This window comes from Balearica regulorum, chromosome 1 (genome assembly GCF_011004875.1).
Source record: "Balearica regulorum gibbericeps isolate bBalReg1 chromosome 1, bBalReg1.pri, whole genome shotgun sequence".
Lineage (NCBI taxonomy): Eukaryota > Metazoa > Chordata > Aves > Gruiformes > Gruidae > Balearica > Balearica regulorum.
The window spans coordinates 48,114,575-48,134,172 of NC_046184.1; the positions used below are offsets into that span (position 1 = coordinate 48,114,575).

At 44.8% G+C, this 19,598-nt stretch overlaps 2 protein-coding genes across 5 annotated transcripts in view; one reads left to right on the forward strand and one right to left on the reverse strand.

Annotated features, from left to right (window-relative positions):
• Positions 1–19,598, reverse strand: part of CEP290 (centrosomal protein 290) — a 119,431-nt gene that overhangs the window by 44,233 nt on the left and 55,600 nt on the right. For 2 of the 3 annotated variants that reach the window (XM_075748061.1, XM_075748051.1), the window contains exons 51-54: positions 18,515–18,588; positions 18,257–18,360; positions 17,291–17,397; positions 16,753–17,000 (exon numbers count right to left, since the gene is read on the reverse strand). In XM_075748061.1, the coding sequence (XP_075604176.1) occupies positions 16,812–17,000; positions 17,291–17,397; positions 18,257–18,360; positions 18,515–18,588 (474 nt within the window). In that variant the 3' untranslated portion in view covers positions 16,753–16,811. Of the gene's footprint in view, positions 1–16,752; positions 17,001–17,289; positions 17,398–18,256; positions 18,361–18,514; positions 18,589–19,598 lie in introns of those variants that run through there. The other variant, XM_075748071.1, reaches the window with a different exon arrangement.
• On the forward strand, positions 6,355–18,726 carry RLIG1 (RNA 5'-phosphate and 3'-OH ligase 1). Of its 2 annotated transcripts, none has more exons than XM_075748203.1 (7): positions 6,355–6,487; positions 8,514–8,631; positions 9,251–9,346; positions 12,673–12,789; positions 13,164–13,358; positions 14,502–14,671; positions 15,252–18,726. In XM_075748203.1, the coding sequence occupies exons 1-7, from the start codon at positions 6,434–6,436 to the stop codon at positions 15,438–15,440; spliced, it is 939 nt and encodes a 312-aa protein (XP_075604318.1). In that variant the 5' UTR covers positions 6,355–6,433; the 3' UTR covers positions 15,441–18,726. The 2 variants fall into 2 exon arrangements, with proteins under 2 accessions (XP_075604318.1, XP_075604308.1); XM_075748193.1 differs by having other exon boundaries at positions 6,371–6,523.

Here is a 19,598-nt window from a genome sequence, read left to right on the forward strand (position 1 = left end):
GAGACATGCTGGGGTCTGGAGCCAAAGCCCATCTTCGTGGCATTAACGCCTCAGTCCCCGATGCTGGAATGCATGCAGTAAGCAAGCGCCCTCCACCCACCCCTGGATTTGCACCAGGTGGAAGAGAAATATGTCTTTGAAGGACAAACCCGTTTTGAAGGACTTTGTTTTAAATAACTGATTTTGCAGAAATTCAGGGAGTCGCTATAAGCAGAAATTATAAACGTGGCCTACTTATTAACACAACCAATATTGTGTTGAGCCAGTAAGAGAGCAATGGGAGATCTTTATGTGGGCAATTATTAACCGACGTCTTCTGAGTGTATCTGAGCCGAGTTCACGGGAGAAATTGTCCATTGTTTAGATGTTCATGAGCTCTTCTCACTGCTTCTGAAAAATCAGCTGTTCGACCTACAGATGGGGCCAGGACCCACGCAGAGGGGCATAGCGACGTCTAACTTTACATAACCACCCTCCCTTTCAAGATGGATATGTCAAGAAAATCAAGGATACAAACCACTGTACAATCTACAGCATTTACCTGTGTGTAGGGGGAACAAAAATGGAAAGAGCGGTCATTCCCAGCTGCGGCCATTTCCAGCTCTCGGGCTTCTCCTCCACTCTCTTAGTACCGGCAGAACATACCTGAAAACGTTACAGCTCTCAACATTCAGGCAAACCGTAATCGTGTCCTGAAAGCAGTAGTTCTCTTTCCCAACCTGGACCTTCAGACCTGAGCTCGGCTGCTTTTTGGAAACAAAACTCCAACAGACGGCGAAAGACGCTTGAACGAAGGAGCTGCTACCTTCTCCAGGCTTGTTGAACCGACGAAGGCAGTTGCTAGCCAGTATAAAATGTTACAACTGCTCCTCCAGCTCGTGACATCAGCATGATGGTGCTATGTGGCCTGTCCAGCTTGAACACCTTCCTCTCTCTCCATCGCTTCAGAGTAAAGCACGGAAAATCGGACCATTTCAAAGGGTCTCCCATTCTGGTGTTTCTTTAACGTAAACCGGAACAAACCCATTTGGCAGGGCTACAAGAATACCCAACTTCTTGCTGTAGCAGCTGTGGTCTTAGAAACAAATCTTTGATACCACAAAGACAAACCTTATCCTTTGACTAGTTTTTCCACCAAAACCCTTTTGGCCCGTGTTTTTCTTGCAGCACCTCTTTCTTTGGATGGAGAAACTTGCTGCTTTGTGTTAGTACACTGCTAGCTGCTAACGGCTGACATTGTTGGGGTTCATTGCTTTTTCTTGCTTCCATGATGTCCACTGCCACAGCTAAAGCAGAAAGAACAGCGTACACTTGTGTCCCTAATTAACACCTCTGTTCTGGTTCCCGTCCGAGGCTGCCTCTGAACAGACAATATCTAGGTGGGGAAAGGAAGCTTCAGTCCTGGAAAGCGGTCAGGCAGGCTGTGATCCCCAGGACATGGGGTCACGGTTCCCACCCTGAGTGACATCAATGACTTGGAGATGACACTTCAGGTGCCAGAGACTCCACGGGCACAAACGGTACGAGGCTGGCTCAGCGGTGGTTACACCCAAGCTGGGGGAGAAGTACGGAGACATTGAAAAGACTGGAAGTTTTCAGGTCTCTCGAGGAGCCGATCAATTTGGTTGTGACTCAGGTATCAGCAGATGGCCCGAAGAGCTGTGAAGAGAGAAACAATGTGAAAGGGCTCCCACAGGTCCGTAAGCCCTACAGCTGACTGGGGCACACAGGGGAAGGAACATGCCGGAAAGCAGGCGAGGGCCATGAATAATGAAGTGCCAGTGGGCAGGAGCAGCCCGAGTAAGAAAGTGTTAACGCTGCCAAGAGCTATTGTGTTGGTTTTGTGTGGCAAGGTTTTGGCAGCGGGGGGGGCTACAGGGGTGGCTTCTGTGAGAAGCTGCTAGAAGCTTCCCCTGTGTCTGACAGAGCCAATGCCAGCCGGCTCCAAGATGGACCCGCCGCTGGCCAAGGCCAAGCCAATCAGCGCCTCTGTGATAACATATTTAAGAAAGAGAAAAACAGTTAGAGAGCGCTTTTGCAGCCAGAGAGAGGAGTGAGAAGATGTAAGAACATCTGCAGACACCAAGGTCAGTGAAGAAGGAGGGGGAGGAGGTGCTCCAGGCACCGGAGCAAGATCCCCCTGCAGCCCGTGGTGAAGACCATGGTGAAGCAGGCTGTTCCCCTGCAGCCCATGGAGGGAGGATGAGGGGGTGTAGAGATTCCACCTGCAGCCCGTGGAGGACCCCACGCCGGAGCAGGTGGAGACACCTGAAGGAGGCTGTGACCCCGTGGGAAGCCCGCGCTGGAGCAAGCTCCTGGCAGGACCTGTGGAGCCGTGGAGAGAGGAGCCCACGCCAGGGCAGGTTTGCTGACAGGACTTGTGACCCCGTGGGGGACCCACGCTGGAGCAGTTTGCTCCTGAAGGTCTGCACCCCGTGGAGGAGACTCACGTTGGAGAAGGCCGTGAAGGACTGTCTCCCGTGAGAGGGACCCCACGCTGGAGCAGGGGAATGATGAGAGGAGTCCTCCCCCTGAGGATGAAGAAGCGACAGAAACACCGCGTGATGAACTGACCGTAACCCCCACTCCCCGTCCCCCTGTGCCGCTGAGGGGGGCGGAGGTTGAAGCCGGGAGTGAAGTTGAGCCCGGGAAGATGGGAGGGGTGGGGGGAGGTGTTTTAAGATTTGGTTTTATTTCTCATTCCTCTACTCTGTTTTGCTTAGTAATAAATAAGATGAATTCCCTCTCTAAGTTCGGTCTGTTTTGCTCATGATGATAATTAGAGAATGATCTCTCCCTGTCCTTATCTCGACCCGTAAGTTTTTTTTCATTGTACCTTTTCTCCCCTGTCTAATGAAAGAGGGGAGTGATAGAGCGGCTCTGGTGGGCACCTGGCCCTCAGCCAGGGTCAACCCACCACAGCTATCCAAACCAGGGCTCTTCTTAGCTGTGTAGCTGTGCCTCAGTGAGGCACAGAAGAAGGCACGGTCAGGAGGAATTCATTCTGTCCTGGCTTTGCATGGCAAGGGTTTGGTAGCGGGGAGCTAGAGGGGTGGCTTCTGTGAGAAGCTGCTAGAAGCTGCCCCCATGTCCACTACAGCAAATGGCAGCCGGCTCTGAGACGGACTCACCGCTGGCCAAGGCCGAGCCCATCAGCGACGGTGGTAGCACCTCTGGGAGAACTTTGTTAAGGAGGGGAGAGGGCTGCGGGGCAACGGCAGCCAGAGAGAGGAGTGAGAATGTGTGAGAGGAGCAACTCTGCAGGCACCGAGGTCAGTGAGGAAGGAGGGGGAGGAGGTGGTCCGGGCGCTGGGGCAGAGATTCCCCTGCAGCCCATGGAGAGGACCACGGTGAGGCAGGCTGTCCCCCCACAGCCCATGGAGGTTGTTGGTGGACCAGACATCCACCTGCAGCCCGTGGAGGACCCTATGCCGGAGAAGGTGGATGCCCGAAAGCAGCTGTGACCCCGTGGAGAGCTCGTGCTCTCTTATGGGTCAGCATTCAAGGGAGGGCTGGGACAGGGGACATTATAGCTGGGGTCTGATACAGGCCACCCAACCAGGAAGACTGGGCAGATGAGGCCCTCTATAGACAGGTAGGAGCAGAAATGGATTTCTGAGGAGCCAAGAAATTCCCCTAATGCAGGAGCAGACAAAGGTATTTTGAGAAAACAGTTGGCTGATTCCTTTTTCTTTACTAAACTGTTAGATGACTTAGATGTGAAGCTCAAGGGCAGCCTTGGCCGCAGTGACCAGGAAAGGGTGGAGGTCAAGATCCTCAGGGCAGTGGGGAGGGCGCAGATCAAGCTCCCTACCCTGCACTTGAGGAGATCAGACTTTGGTCTCTTCAGGGACCTGCTTCATAGCGTACCATGGGACAAAGCCCTGGAAGTAAGAGGGGCCCGAGAAAGCTGGTTAGCATTCAAGGATCCCCTCCTCCAAGCTCAGGAGCGATGCGTCCCAACAAAGAGGAAGTCAGGCAAAAACGCCAGGAGGCCTGCATGGCTGAGCAAGGAGCTCTGGGCCATCCAGAGGGACCTTGACAGGCTGGAGAGGTGGGCCCGTGCGAACCACATGAAGTTCCACAAGGCCAAGGGCAAGGTCCTGCACACGGGTCGGGGCGATCCCAAGGCACAACTACAGGCCAGGCAGCGGAGAATGGATTGAGAGCAGCCCTGAGGAGAAGGACTTGGGGGTGTTGATTGATGAGAAGCTCAACAAGAGCCAGCGATGCGCGCTTGGAGCCCAGAAAGCCAACCGTATCCTGGGCTGCATCAAAAGAAGTGTGACCAGCAGGTCGAGGGAGGGGATTCTGCCCCTCTACTCTGCTCTCGTGAGACCCCACCTGGAGTACTGCATCCAGCTCTGGGGGCCCCAGTACAAGAGAGGCATGGAGCTGTTGGAGAGAGTCCAGAGGAGGGCCACGAAGATGGTCAGAGGGCTGGAGCACCTCTCCTATGAGGACAGGCTGAGAGAGTTGGGGTTGTTCAGCCTGGAGAAGAGAAGGCTCCAGGGAGACCTTAGAGCAGCCTTCCAGTACCTGAAGGGGCCTACAGGAAAGCTGGAAAGGGACTGTTTACAAGGGCATGTACTGACGGGGCGAGGGCTAATGGCTTTAAACTGCAGGAGGGTAGACTTAGATTAGATATGAGAAAGAAATTCTTTACTGTGAGGGTGGTGAGGCGCTGGAACAGGTTGCCCAGAGAAGCTGTGGATGTCCCCTCCCTGGAAGTGTTCAAGGCCAGGTTGGATGGGCCTTTGGGCAATGTGGTCTAGTGGAGGGCGTCCCTGCCCATGGCAGGGGGCTTGCAACTAGATGATCTTCCAACCCAAAACAAGCTGTGATTCTATGCCTGTCCCCTGTGGAAGGGACTCCACGCTGGAGCAGGGCAAGAGCGTGAAGAGGAAGGGGCGGCAGAGAGAACGTGGGATGAACTGAGCGCAACCCCGACTCCCCGTCCCCTTGCGCCGCTCGCGGGGAGCACATAGAGGAAAAGCAGGTGGGAACTTGAGCCCGGGAGGAAGGGGGAGCGGGGGAAGGTGTTTTGAGGTTTTGGTTTTATTTCTCATTAGCCCACTGGGATTTACTTGGTCATAAATGAGGAGGGGAGCAACAGAGCAGCTTTGGTGGGCACCTGGCGTGCCGGTGTCACCGAAATTTGGGAATGAGAGAACCCTCATTAACACCAATTTGGCATTAAGAAGCAGGCATTTCCTTTATTGCAGCGCTGGGTGTCAGGAGGATAGTTCCTCAAACCAGGCACACCTAATGCTGGTTCTCTTGTCATATTTATACACAAATGTTACAAAGATTACAAAGTGGTACACTCCCCGTTACAATAATTGGTTCATATTTCTTTGCCTAGTATGCAAACTAGAATGCATGCTCAGTTCCTTTCTCCACCTCTATCTTTTGAGTAGGTGGTCTAGTCTGGGTAGGGGGCTTATGGGTCAGTGCTCGTGGGGACCCTGGCCCAAATTACCTTTCCCCTAGTTTCTCAATATTTCGGTGTTGGTAATTGGTTGCTATACGCCTCAGCAAGATAAGGATGCTGCTGGAGGCAATGCTCTCTTTCTGCAAGGTATGTACATAACGACCTTGAAGCATCTTGTAGCTCCTCCTTTTTCTCATGATGTGTAGCAGGTGCTCATTCTAAGAATCGTTAGCCTTCTACCTAAAGTAATAATGAATAGTTTCTTATCACATATAATACAAGTAGGCCTTCATTACAGGCCTTTCTTCTTGGCTACATTTTCTTATTATGTGTCATATAAGCAGGCCTTCGTTACAGGCCTATCTCTTTGGCTACACCGGCAGGGTCAACCCGCCACAGACGGGCCCAGGGCCGCGTACCGAGGCAGAGAGCCTGGGGAACAAACAAGAGGAGGCAGCTGTCCTGACGGAGGCCAAATCGGGCGCGGAGAGGTCCCCGCACCCACCCTGGGGACAGGGCCTCCACGCCCCAGGCCCGTGGCACCCCAGCAAGCAGTAAAGACAGCCTGAGGAAAGGCTGCCCGGCCAGGGGAACGGCACCACCAACGGCTAAGGGCCGCCGCCGCGGCGCGCCCCGGGCCACCACGCGGCCGCCTCAGCCCGGCGCCGAGCACAGCTGGGCCGGGGCGGCCCTGCCGCGGCGGCAGCCGCCGCTGTAGAAAGCGGAGCAGCCGCAGGCCCGCGGCCGGGCCCCGCCGGGCGGCTGAGAGCGGCGAAGCCAGCGCCTCGCTGAGGGCTGCTGGAGAGAGGCGACCGCCCCGCCCCGCCGTCCCCGGCGCACGAGCGTGTGGCGGGGCTCTCGGCGGGCGGGCTGGATGGCGGGGGACTCCATTTCCCGTTGCGCAGAGCGGGTGCGGGTCGGCGCAGGCGCAGTTGCGCCTCGTCGCTGGGAGGTGGGCGTTTGGTGGCCGGGTGCGGGAGTGGTCGGCTCTCTGTGACCATGAGCCGGCGGGGCGCGGTGCAGCGGAAGGTTCCGTGTCTGTTCGTGACCGAGGTGAAGGAGGAGCCGTCGGCCAAGCGGGAGCGCCAGGTGGCCGGGGCGGCACGGGGCCGGGCGGGAGGCAGGCAGGCGGGGCCGCAGTGCCGGCGGCGGGGCCGAGACAGGCGGCAGCACGGACCGTGTCAGGTCCGCCCGGCCCGGCTGCGGGGAGGGGGACACCCGGGTGGCGGGAGGTGTCGCCGCAGGCCTGGAGCGAAAGGCAGGGTAGAGGTTTCCGTAGGGCTCCCCCCTGGAATGCGGGAAAGGAAGGTCGTTTGGGGGCCGTTTCAGCTCTGTCCCGCTCCTTTCCTGCCAGGTGCACCCAGGTGTCGGCCCTGAGGTTGCGTTTGCTTTTTCCAAGTGTAGGGAACAGCCACGGCAAGGAACGGGGCCGCTCCAACATGACGGCACTGGGAGCTTGTGAGCCTTGTGGGGGAATAATAGGCTTCGCTCTCTTTCTCCTCTTCTCTCTCCTCTTCTTTCTCTCTCCTCTTCTTTCTCTCTCCTCTTCTTTCTCTCTCCTCTTCTTTCTCTCTCCTCTTCTTTCTCTCTCCTCTTCTTTCTCTCTCCTCTTCTTTCTCTCTCCTCTTCTCCTGTTTTATTTGGTGATCCAAGGAATATCTGGCTTGTGACAGAAGAATTCATCTGAGGCAGCAAGATGTGCAATACTTAGCAAGTTGAAAGTAGCAAGTTATAGTGCCCATTCACAGTTTTATTTTGTCGTGATTGGGGTGGCATTCACCTGTCTGGCTGTGGGCCTGCAAGTCGTGTTTCCTGGTTTTAGTAGCAGCAGCTACTGCTGTCAGCTGGGTGACTTTCTCCCCGGGTGTTTGGGTTCTGGATGGAAGAGCTGAGACGATTGCCAAAACGTCAGTAACTTCATTGTTCAGCTCTGAGTACCAGCGCCATCTTGATGGTGGTCATGTAAGGGCACCTCTCTACATTGTTGTTGCTTCATATAGAAAAAGCTGGCAGGGCATTAGACCTGCCACTGGTATATGCTATTTTTTTGTTGTTTATCAATGCACAGGCAAGGGTAATACAGCGTTTTGGGACTAGTAAGGAAGAAGCGGTGGGTTGGTGGTAAGAAATCCAACGAGTATGTGTTTTCACTACCCTGAAAATTTACTTTTCATGTCATTGTCATAAAACCTTCATATACACTGAATGTTATGGTTCGGAATACAATGACTAAAGTACAAAGCAGCCGTGTAACCTAACAAAAGCCCATCAAAGGCTCTTATTTTATGAATTCCCAATTCAGTTTTGAGACTTTTGCAAGACAAGGACTTGCTTTGTGTTTTGCTAGCAGAAAGACGGTGACCCACTTACAAGGTAAAGTTGGCTAGAGAGAGAGGAGGCAAGGGTGATGATTATACAGGAAAGTATTTGAATGCAAACGCAACCGATGACATGTTTGCAATGAAACTGTTACAGAAGTCCTAGCTATAGAAGCCCTCCTTGAAATTTGCACTAGTTGTGGCTGGATATTTGTTTCAGAGCCTCAGATCGCTTCTTTCTTTGCTCTTTTTAAGCAGAAGAGTGTTTAGTTGGCAGGACTGATGCTAAGTATTTAACACCAGAATGCTTTTGCCACCTTGCATTCCACTGCTCTGTGTGTTGCACTATGGTGGTGTTATAGACTTTCACTCCAAACTACAAGTTGGGACTAGCTAGTCATGATAAATTTCTATTGCCATTGTAATATAGGAATGCACATCTCAAGATTTTGCAGCGTTGGGCTGGAACTCTTCTAGTTTAAACACACTATTTAAAGTGGAAGGCAAAGTCATCTCTAAATAATAAGCAAGAATAGAAAAGGAGAAGAAAGTTTGTAAATAGATTGCCTTAGTTCTTTTTTCATAGAGCATTTTCCAAACTGTTAGGTCTTGAAGAAAAAAATGATGTCTTTCAAGTGTATTAGAAATCAGCAATAGAATACTGGACTTCCAGAGGCCAGCTGTAAGGAGCAAGAATCAATATGAGAACAAGGCAGTAGTATGGCCAAGATGAGGGTTTAAAATACCTGTCTTCTTTTCAGCCATTTAAAGTTTTGGCAACTGAAACTATAACTGGAAAAGCGTTAGAGGCAGATATATACAATGCAATTCCTACTGAAAAGGTGGATGGAACCTGCTGTTACGTAACTACCTATAAAGGTAATAAGGAAGATCCATATGCATGTTTCTTATGCTGACTAGAAGCCTTGTTTTACTTGGTTTTCACTTTTATTGTGTGATCTATTGGATTACAGCTGTTGTGACTTCAACTCTCATTAAACAACTTGACCACAGAGTAATAGTTACCATAACGATAGTAAGTGTTTATAAAGTTGTCATGGATTTTACTCTCTAAAATACATGAAGAATGGTTTAAGTGAACGTGCCAATCAAGGAACTACTCCAGTTTTAAAAATAGTAAGTCTTCCTTGCACACTGGAACTTGTATAATAAAGAGCGTGTAAATTCTTTGGGGAGGATTAAGAAGTGTGGAGAGTGGGAGGAAATGAGAAGACTGTGGTTCATTGCATCACTGGGGTTCTTGACTTCATCTGAAATTGTAAGGAAACTTTGTATTTAACTAGGCAGGATTCCACAAATAGATTTTTAGATACATATACAGTAATGAATTTATGAATTTAAATAGTGTCTGGACATAAAATTTGTAGTGGCAAATGAGAACTCATATTCAAACTACCTTTTATGTAGTTGATTTCAGTACTCTACAGAGTATGGTTACATCAGTTAAGTGCTGTTTTTATCCTTCTGGAAACTCTAGGGCAGCCTTATCTATGGGCCAGGCTGGATCGAAAACCCAACAAGCAAGCTGAAAAAAGGTTTAAACGATTCTTGTATTCATTGGAAGATTGCAAAGGTTTGTGACAATTTGTTTTCTTCTTTTTGGCAGTCATTCATCTAGTTGGAAAAACAGCTCTAGTCTAACACAAGAAATGTCAGTGATCCTGCTCCATTTTTTTTCAATGTCACTCTTAACTTCACTTTGAGAGCGCTTTAAACTAGAATCAATGGGGCAAGGGGATACCACCAGGATAGCAGTAGGTAAGCCAAGGGTTGGCATGGCATCACCGGGGGGTGGCAATGCTAGTGGGAACATTGACACCGCTCCTGGGTGCATGGAGGGTTCGGGAGTGTATCTGAAATGCTTGTACAGCAGTGCACACAGTATGAGCAACAAGCAGGATGAACTGGAAGTGTTGGTCACCTCCCAGAGCTACAGTATCATTGGTGCTAGTGAGACTTGGTTGAATGAGTCCCACGACTGGAGTGCTGGGATGGAGGCTACAGGCTGTTTGGGGGGGAAAGGCAGGGCAGGTGGAGGTGTCCCACTATACATAAGGGAGAGGTTTGGTTGCACAGCCCTTGCAGTTAGCGATGATGTGGTTGAGAGTTAGGGGAATGGAAAACAAAGGAGTTGTTGTAGTGGCTGTCTACTACCAATCGTCCAGCCAGGATGTAAGCACTGATGAGTTATTCTATAGGCAATTAGGAGAAAGTTCTGTATCAGTAGCCCTTGTCTTTATGGGAGATTTCAACTGAGACTATCATCATGCTGTGACGAGGAGGTCTTGGAAATTCTTGAAGTTTGTAGGAGATAACTTGTCACAGGTACTCAGTGAGCTGACTAGGAACAACACCCTGTTGGGCTTGCTATTTGTCAATAGAGGAGGACTTGTGGGGGATGTGATGGTAGATGGCTGTCTTGGCCTCAGTGATGATGAAATGTTTGAGTTTAAAATTTTCAGTATAATGAGAAAAAAGGACAAGCAGGGTTGCTACCCTGGAGTTCAGGAGAGCAAACTTGAAGCTATTGAGGGAGCTGTTTAGCAGAGTACCCTCGGAACCTGCTTTTGGGGGCTCAGGAGTCCATGAGTGCTGGTCAGTCTTTAAGAACCACCCTTTAGAAGCACAGGAGCAGGCAGTTCCACTGTGTTGTAAATCAATCAAGCAAGCAGGGCAGAAGACCAGCTTGGCTGAACAGGAAACTCCTTGTGGAGCTCAAGAGGCAAAAGAAATTGTACGCTCTCTGGAAGCGAGGTCTGTCTTCACAGGAAGGTTGCAGAGCTGTGGTTCACATATCCATGGAGAAAACACGACAGGCCAAAGCTCAATTAGAGTTGAAACTGGTCAGTGTTGTTTCAGATAACAAGAAGGGCTTTTTTAAAGTATGTTGATAGCAAGAGAAGGTCTAAAGAAAACACTGGACCAATACTTATTGAAGGTGGTCATGTGACTAATAGGGATGAAGAAGAAGCAGATGCATTCAGTGCATTTTTTGCCTCAGTCTTTAATAATACTGGTAGACCTTGGGCTGCCCAGTCCCCCGAGTCAGAAGACCACAGGTGTGGGAACAGTGACTTTCCATTTGTGGACACTGAAATTCTAAGGGACCAGCTGTATCACCTGAATCTTCACAAGTCCGTAGGGCCTGATGGGATTCTTCCCAGAGCACTGAAGGAGCTAGCAGATGTTATGGCAGGACCCCTCTCGATCATCTACCAAAGGTCTTGGGAGTCTGGGGAGGTCCCTGCTGACTGGTAGCTAGCCAATGTTATTCCGATCTACAAAAAGGGCACGAAGGAATACCCAGGGGACTACAGACCTGTTAGTCTAACCTCAGTTCCTGGAAAAACCATGGAGAAGATTATACTGGGTACTGTTGAAAGGCATTTCAAGAATAATGCAGTCATCGGGCACAGTCAACACGGGTTCACCAAGGGAAGATCCTGCTTAACCTTCTATGAGAAGGTTAGCTGCCTAGTGGATGACGGGAAGGTGGTGAGTGTAGTTTTTCTGTACTTCATTAAGGCCTTTGATACTGTCCTTCACAGCATCCTGCTGGGCAAGTTGTCCAACTGTGGGATGAGCAGGTTCATGGTGTGCTGGGTGAATAACGGGCTGAAGAGCAGAGCTCAAAGGGTTGGGGCTACATCTGGCTGGCGACCGGTCACCAGCGGCATTCCTCAGGGTTCAATTCTAGGGCCAATTCAATGTATTTATCAGTGATATGGATTCAGGAGTTGAATGCACCATTTAGCAAGTTTGCACTGAGAGGTGCTGTTGACTCTTGAGGGAGAAAGGGCCTTGCAGATGGACCTAGATAGATTGGAGCATTGGGCGATGATTAACGGGATGAAATTTAACAAGTCCAAGTGCCGAATTCTGCACCTAGGACAGAAATACCGAACACATGTATAAACTGGGAGAGGAGTGGCTGGAGAGCAGCCCTGCAGAAAGGGGTCTGGGGGTGCTGGTTGGTAGCAGATCAGTACGCGTCAGCAGTGTGCCCTGGCAGCCCAGAGGGCAAACCCCATCCTGGGGTGCATCAAACACAGCGTAACCAGCCCGTCAAAAGGGGATTATCCCCCTGTATTCAGCGTTGGTGTGGCCTCACCTGGAGTAGTGTGTGCGGTTCTGGGCCCCGCAATTTAAGCAGGATGTGAAGGTCCTTGAATGTGTTCAGAGGAGGGCAACAAAGCTGGTGAGAGGGCTGGAAGGAATGACCTCTGAGGAGAGGCTAAGGACTTTGGGCTTGTCTAGTTTGGAGAAGAGGAGGCTGAGGGGTGACCTCATTGCTCTCTGCAGCTTCCTGAGGAGGGGAAGTGGAGGGAGGTGCTGAGCTCTTCTCCCTGGTATCCAGTGACAGGATACATGGGAGTGGTTCAAAGCTGCACAGAGGAGGTTTAAAGTGGGTGTTAGGAAGCATTTCTTTACTGAGAGGGTGGTCACACACTGGAACAGGCTTCCTAGAGAGGTGGTCGATGCCCCAAGCCTGTCAGTGTTTAAGAGGCGTTTGGACAGTACCCTTACCAACATGCTGCAACTTTTGGTCAGCCCTGAGGTGGTCAGACAGCTGGGCTAGATGGTTGTTGTAGGTCCCTTCCAACTGAAATAGTTTATTCTATTCTACTTCTCTTGCTCTAGTTTAAATATAATGTTGGCTATTTAGGTAGCTATTTTTTTTTAATGTTAGTGCTGAAATTTTGAACTACTTAAAAGCTACTATGCTTCTTTAAACCCTCCTAAGTGTTTACCGCTTGAGTGTGCCAGATGTTGATGCTTGTACAAAGTAACTGTAAACCAAGGTTTAGATCAATGGCATTTTAATACTTGCATTGGAAGATGAGCAACACGTAGAATTGGCGAACAGTTTGCCAAAAACTGTCACGTTTATGTGTCTAGAATTTGTTTGGAATGTTGAAGAGGATTTCAAGCCTGTTCCAGATAATTGGATTCCAGCAAAGGACATAGAGTTCTCTAATGGCAATCCTTTGCCCGATGAAAACGGACATATGCCAGGTACCTATGATGCAGCACAGGTAACATGATAGGGGGGATCCATTTTTTAAGTGAATTAGAATTAGTTCCACAGTTAAAAGTAGTAGTAAAGATATTCAGAAAGCAATTGGAATGTCATTCATTCACTATTCAGAAAGGCTTTGTTCTTCTGACATTGAAAATAATTGCAGCTTGCTCTACAGTCTTTCAGGGCTTCAGCTGAAGGCATAGTTGTCACATTTGCATTCCTCTGACATTTCTCTGAGATACAACGTAGTTTTTCTTCCTACTCTGTCTGTAGTTAAGGGTGGGGTTTTTTTAATGCATGTACAGATCTAGTACGCATATGATAACGTCACATATTTACTTTGGTAAAATGCAATGTTGTCTTGTAGGTTGGGTGCCTGTGGAGAAAAATAGTAAGCAGTATTGCTGGCACTCATCTGTTGTAAATTATGAGGCTGAAATAGCACTCGTATTGAAACACCATGCTGACCCAGGGCTTCTGGAAATCAGTCCGGTGCCATTATCAGAAATTTTAGAACAAACATTGGAGCTTATTGGGACTAATATTAATGCAAATCCATATGGTAAGTTTGTTCGGTCTGTACTTAAATACTTATTTACTGATATTTTGAGTGAAAATTATGTATTTTCTTTGTTTAAGTTAAAAAAACTTCAACGGTAGCAACGTAACCTTTCTACAAAGGAGAGAAAGGGCTAGCTCAAAGAATACTCACCCAAAAAAACTCACCTCAGAAACCTGAATTTTCCTGAGACTGTTTATATTAAACCTCTTTCCACCTGCATGTTATTTAAGAGTTACTATAAAAATGCTTTGGTTTTAGTCTTTCAAAAAATATTCTGAATGGAAAAGTTGTTTTAAATATTACTACTAAAATATTAAAATATTTTTTAAAGATTATTAGTTGGTGCCTTTTCTTGCTTTTACTTGCTCTTTTTATACTGTTTAGTCCATTAAAGTAGAAAATTTTATTCAGCCACTTTTTTGAGTCTCTAGAGTTAGTCATAAGTTGCATTTTTAAATTATGAAACATTATGAATTTTTTTAAAAGAAATGTAATTTAAACTAAATTTTGGTTGTGGCTTCTCCCTTTAAAAGCCTTATAACAAAAAAAAAAACCAATTAGGTATGAGCACAAGTGAGTTCTAACTCTTGAGCCTTGCTGTTAGGATAACTTGCAAGAATGGATAGGAAAAATAGTAGTACCTGGTCTAAGCATTTTCTCAGAATGTAAAGGAACTGCAACAAAAAAATCTAATAGCTGCGTTCTTAGATGAAGATTTATGCTGAAGAGTCAGTGAAGAGGCAAGGCATTTATTAACAGCCTTGCTTAAGTATAAATCCATATTCATAAGAAAATACACCAGATTTTCAGGAACTAAGATGTTTGTGCTATTGATCATGATCTGAAGCATGAAGAATTTAACTAGTAGCTTTATTGTTACTGAGGAGGTGACCACAAGGACAAAGCAGACAACTGTATAAATCTCTGTGTCATGTTTATTGTATATAAAGTTACATGAGGAGGAGACAGCTACATTTTATACTTAAAAGTATATTTACCTGTTCTCTTAAAGGCAGGACAATGTTGTAGTACCTAATAGAAATCTTCCTTTATAGAGTGCTTTTAAGATAGCCCTAATAACAAAAGTGAGGAAAATCTTATCACACGTAACTAGCAGGAAGATTTTTGTTTCTTTTAACGTAGGGTTAGGAAGCAAGAAGCAGCCTGTACATCTTCTTGTACCACATGGAGCATTTGAAATAAAGAATCCACCTGCTTTGAAACAACATGACATACTGTCTTGGTTTGAAGGCTGCAGCGAGGGTAAAGTTGAAGGAATTGTGTGGCACTGCCATGATGGGTGTTTAATCAAGGTAAATATATAGATGGACATGTGGAAAGCACTATAATAATTCATAATATGTGAAGTATTGTGAGGTATTCACTTTTTGGCTTGTTTTCAAAATTCTTTAGTAGTAAATGTTCTCCTAGCAAATCAGGTGACAATAGAATTAGTCAAGTCAGTGAATCACTACAATGACAACATATGAAACTTTTTCATTATTTACATTATGCTAATAATGTAATTGAGAACATAAAATACTATTTTCTTGCCTCTCTGCATAGAAATCACTCAACACTTTAAAGCTTATTTTACCTAAAAAATTCATTTTTGTAATGATGACTTACAGAACAAGTATTGTTAAGAAGTTATTTTCATTAATTAGCAAGTTTATATTGTAATTTCTGAAGCTGTGGAGGACACCTTGGGTCTGGTTTGCCTGTTGTGCTTCGTTGTTGCTCATGTTATTCAGATAACTGATTAATGGCTCTAAGTCCCCTAATGCAGAGGATGCTAGAATTAAAGCACACACCACCACAGCCCCTGGGTTGGTAACTGTTGGGCTACAATACCAAAATCACTAAACTGACCTTTCTTTCTTTTTATTTTAGCTCCATCGCCATCATCTTGGTTTACGCTGGCCCCTTGCAGAGACATACTTGAATTCTCAGCCTGTTGTAATTTCTTTTAATAGAACTAAGTATGACTGTGACTTTGAACCAAAGAGTTTGTTTCACCGTTTTTCAAACTTGGATGGTCAAAGATTTGACAGACTCAAAGATATCAAGTTTGATGCTTGAAATTATTTTTCTCTTTGAAGTTAATTGTCGTATGTGCTGCATTCCTCTTCTTGTGTCTACCACAGAACTCTTCACAAATAATCTTCTAGCTTAGGCAGCAGCCTAGGTACTGTACAAGTTTAAGATTTTCCTAAATGACTGTTTTTATATAATGAGATCCGACATCCAGAGCAGAGATCTAGCTTTCAGCATGTTTATTTTCAGTTCTGAAAAATCCTTAACTTTTGAACCCATTTCTGGAAACTGTTAAAATTAAGTGTAAAAAGTATGTTGTCTAACACTGGCTGGTCCTAATAGCTTAACTAATGAATGCAATCAGCTGTAAATGTTCCATAGGTTGCACTTCTATAAATATAATTATGATGACAGTGTTACATGTAGGATTCAGATTTAGGATCTAGTTGTTTCTTAACAGTAAAGGACATACTTCAGGTGGGACCAGAATTAGTCCTGAAATTTGTTGGGGGTTTTTTTTGGTAAAGTTTTAATGATTTCTTTTGGAGAAAAACTTTTCACTGTATTATTTAACTGGTAAGCTGCAGCATTATGCTATTACTTGAAAACCTAATTAAGCTATATCCTACAGGTACTTCCACTATTTTGGGACAAAAAGAGTAAATAGTAGAACGTATAACAGTTCTATTTGGAGAGAGACATGACTTGGCTTAATAATACCCATTTTCAGACTGCATCTCAATTACGAAACTTCATCAAGGGCATATTAAGTAAGATGGCATATAAATAATAAAGAGACTGCACAATGGTTTGAGTTGGCTGTATTTTATCTGTGCTATAAAACTATACATCCAGCTATATCAAATATACAAAATGAAAAATCATTTATCTACAAAAATACCATTAGTTTGGCTGAAATACTGTAACTTTCAGTTCTTTCTTCTTGGATTTTCTAAAATTGAGGTAAAAATAACCAGGGATCTAAGAACAGACATGCAGCACAATGACCCTGAGTCCATAGTTAAGAAGTATGACAGCACAAGACAGCAAGAACAAATTACATATTCTTAATGATCAGAAACTTAGCATACTTAGCACATTTTAAGAGTTTCTCAACTTTTAAGATAAGTCCAAAGTTTCAACTTCACCTGACACCTGTGTATTACCTAAATTACTGTTCTGAATTAAAATATAATATTGCAAAGGTGGGATATTGGGAGAAGTAAATATCAGGTGGAATAGTGGGAGAGGTAAAACTCACTTTTATTTTGACTGGTGTATATAAATACTGACCATAATCTGTTGACTAATCCAATTCTGCACTTGTATGTGCCAGACTATTGTAACTTTAATAGACTTGTGTAACTGCCCCAGAATTTATTTTCTGTATCAATACTGAGGATGCTAAACACTAGCCTAATCAACAGAAACGTTGCCTGGACTATCCACTTGAATGCCAAACTCTTCAGAAAGCTGCTTTATTTTCTCTTCTAAGATAATATTTTTTTTTACTTCTTCATTGTAGTTATATTTCAGATCCTCAATTTCTTCAAAGAAGGAAGGGCCAAAGTTTTCTAGTTCTCTTCTCAGCTTTTTTGTTTCTTCCTATTAAAAAGAATGGAGTACCAGCTTTATCCAGAACCTAGGAACACACATCAACAGCAGCTTTTTTGGCCTTTTTCATAAGAGGCTAAATGATGAGAGAATAGGCACGTCTCTACAGACACAAAAATCTACCCATGGACAGCACATTCACTAACAGCAAAATAGACTTTGTAAATATAATGTTTAGAAATTGACTTTGTCATTAAATATTAGTTTAGATATTAAACAGATCTTTCTAGGTAACCATAATTCTGGTCATTATCTTGCCAAGGATGATCCTTGCAACTCACCTTTAATTGCTGGTTTTCCAACTCTGAGGCTTCCAGCTGTGTCTGGAGGTCAGCCACTTCTGTCATTAACTTGTCATTTTTATCCTTTTCTACAATTTCATCATGTCCTGTAAAAAATAATAATTTGTTATGAAACTTAAGGGAATGAAAATCAATGACATGAATAATCTTGTTACAGTAATTCTGCATCTCCTGAAAGCTGAAACAGTTTAAGTATGTAAACCCAAATGGGATCAACAACCACCAAGAATTCAAGTAATCTGGGCTTTTCTTTAGTTCTTGTACAAATTCAGTGGCAGTGTCTAGTTCCTGTGACTGAATGCAGTAGTCCCATGGCCAGTCTCTCAGCATACTTCTGAGAAACACGACATGTACAGTTTCTCTGAATTAAATGCAGGAAATTTGGAAATAATGTAGTATAAGGATCTTGTTAATTGTATTCGTAATTTCAAGAGGGTTAATTTTTTATTTTTTTCCCCAGTTATATAGCAATGTACTGCTCTACAGTGCTCTACTTTTCCCATGGGACCGATGCCTGCTAAGTGAAGTCTTAAATCATTCGCAGAGCTGGTATTGGGAAATTGGCAGCTTGGAACCCAAGGCAAAAGGGGTAGGCAAGAGCATTCAGTGAACGACTGACATCTGACAAGCAATCTTTTGAGCGTTATAGAGCAAATGGTGGCATGAACTACACCACTTCTTGGAAAGGGACATCTCACAAAGGTTACAGCCTCTTGTTCAATATAATTAATTATGGAGATTTTTACTAACACTTCTCTGTAAAAAGCTTGTATAAGTACTCAAAAATCCAAGACTGTAGTCTGCTCCAGTTCACACTACTCTGGCATTAATGTAATTCAAATAATTCTGTAGATTTTTTACCATTTTGCACACACATATTAAGTAAAAATAGTTTTAGGCCCAAAATACAAGAAGATTTTTATTTTAGGTATTGAAAATGATTACCGGCTGCAGGACCTTCACTTGTATATGTATGTATGTGGTGCTTATAATCCTCCACCTGGTAAGCTAGTTCTGCTTTTTCTTTCTCTAATCGATTATTAGTTAATCTGGAACATAAAACAATTTTAGAATAACTTAAAAAAATTGAAATATTTTAGTATGTAAAATATATAACTAAAAATTACAATGGCCATTTCCTGTTTGTTCTTATTTCCTGTATATTGGCTGAGGTATTTATTTAGTTATTTAAAAGTACATTACCTTAATAGCTGAAGCTCCCTCATAAGGCTTTGCTCTGTCCTTGCACCTTCAGGAAAGCATTTGAGAAGCTCAATCTTAAAACAAAAGTTAAAAGTTTTACTCTTGAAAACAGTATCCATGGATAATGCAGTTCAGATGGAGTTCTCTTTGATGCAGGATTACAGAATGAATGAAAATAATACTAAAGATGTAACCAAGTACTGGGTTATCACCCAGTGTGATAGTGTTCATCTAGTGACAGTTTCCACAAAGCTAATTATCTACAGTCTTTTTAAAGTTAGTATAGATCATTGCTACATATTTCATGAAGGGTGAAGAAAGAAGTATTCAAAAGTTAGATTTACAAAGAAAGTTAGACACAAAGCTACGTTAACATAATTTATACATATGCTTAAGGAAGTGATACGCCTAAATCATTTAAGTGCTTTAAAAATACTAGTGATGTGTTTATTTGCATACCTAGGTGTCCAAGTTCCTTTTTAAACATCATATGAAAAGCCTGTGATTTTGCAATGAAACCCCAAATGAGTGTATGCTGACTAGAAATGATCGGCAGTCATAAGTTAGAACATGTCCCTGGCCAGAGAGGGAGTTAGTCTCATATTTAAAACACTAATTTTTTGTACCTGCATCTTCTACTGAAAGGCACTTAATAGAGGGTATTTACGGTTTTTGAATGCAGTGACAATTTATGAACTCTCACAAGGCTACTGTTAGTGACAGGCTTTTGTTCTATTGCTACCTAAAATGGTAAGGATTTGGGGTTTTTCACACTCAATCTCTGTAGTTAACCTTGACCACACCCCTTCATCAGTATTTGAGACATGAAAGAAACTAGAAAGTGTGTTGCTCCAGAGTAATAATGAAAGCACTTTATCTCTCTCTCAATTTTGCTGCTGGTACACACTTCATGTTAATAATGCTGACTTTAGAAAAAGGAAAACAAGCAAAACTTAACAAAAAAAGAATTGTTTTATAGGACTGAATTCAAAGTTCTATTTATTAAACACATTTACTTACTGACATAATATATATGACTTCCTGTATCAAAAGGTGTGTATTTGATACCTTACACTGGGAACGG

What these genes read in the sequence shown, in the direction of transcription:
- RLIG1 (XM_075748193.1), top strand. Translation starts at nt 6,434, where the DNA reads ATGAGCCGGCGGGGCGCGGTGCAGCGGAAGGTTCCGTGTCTGTTCGTG. An exon ending in CGGCCAAGCGGGAGCGCCAG is followed by an intron (nt 6,524 to 8,513) that starts GTGGCCGGGGCG and finishes TCTTCTTTTCAG; the next exon opens with CCATTTAAAGTTTTGGCAAC. An exon ending in TATTAATGCAAATCCATATG is followed by an intron (nt 13,359 to 14,501) that starts GTAAGTTTGTTC and finishes CTTTTAACGTAG; the next exon opens with GGTTAGGAAGCAAGAAGCAG.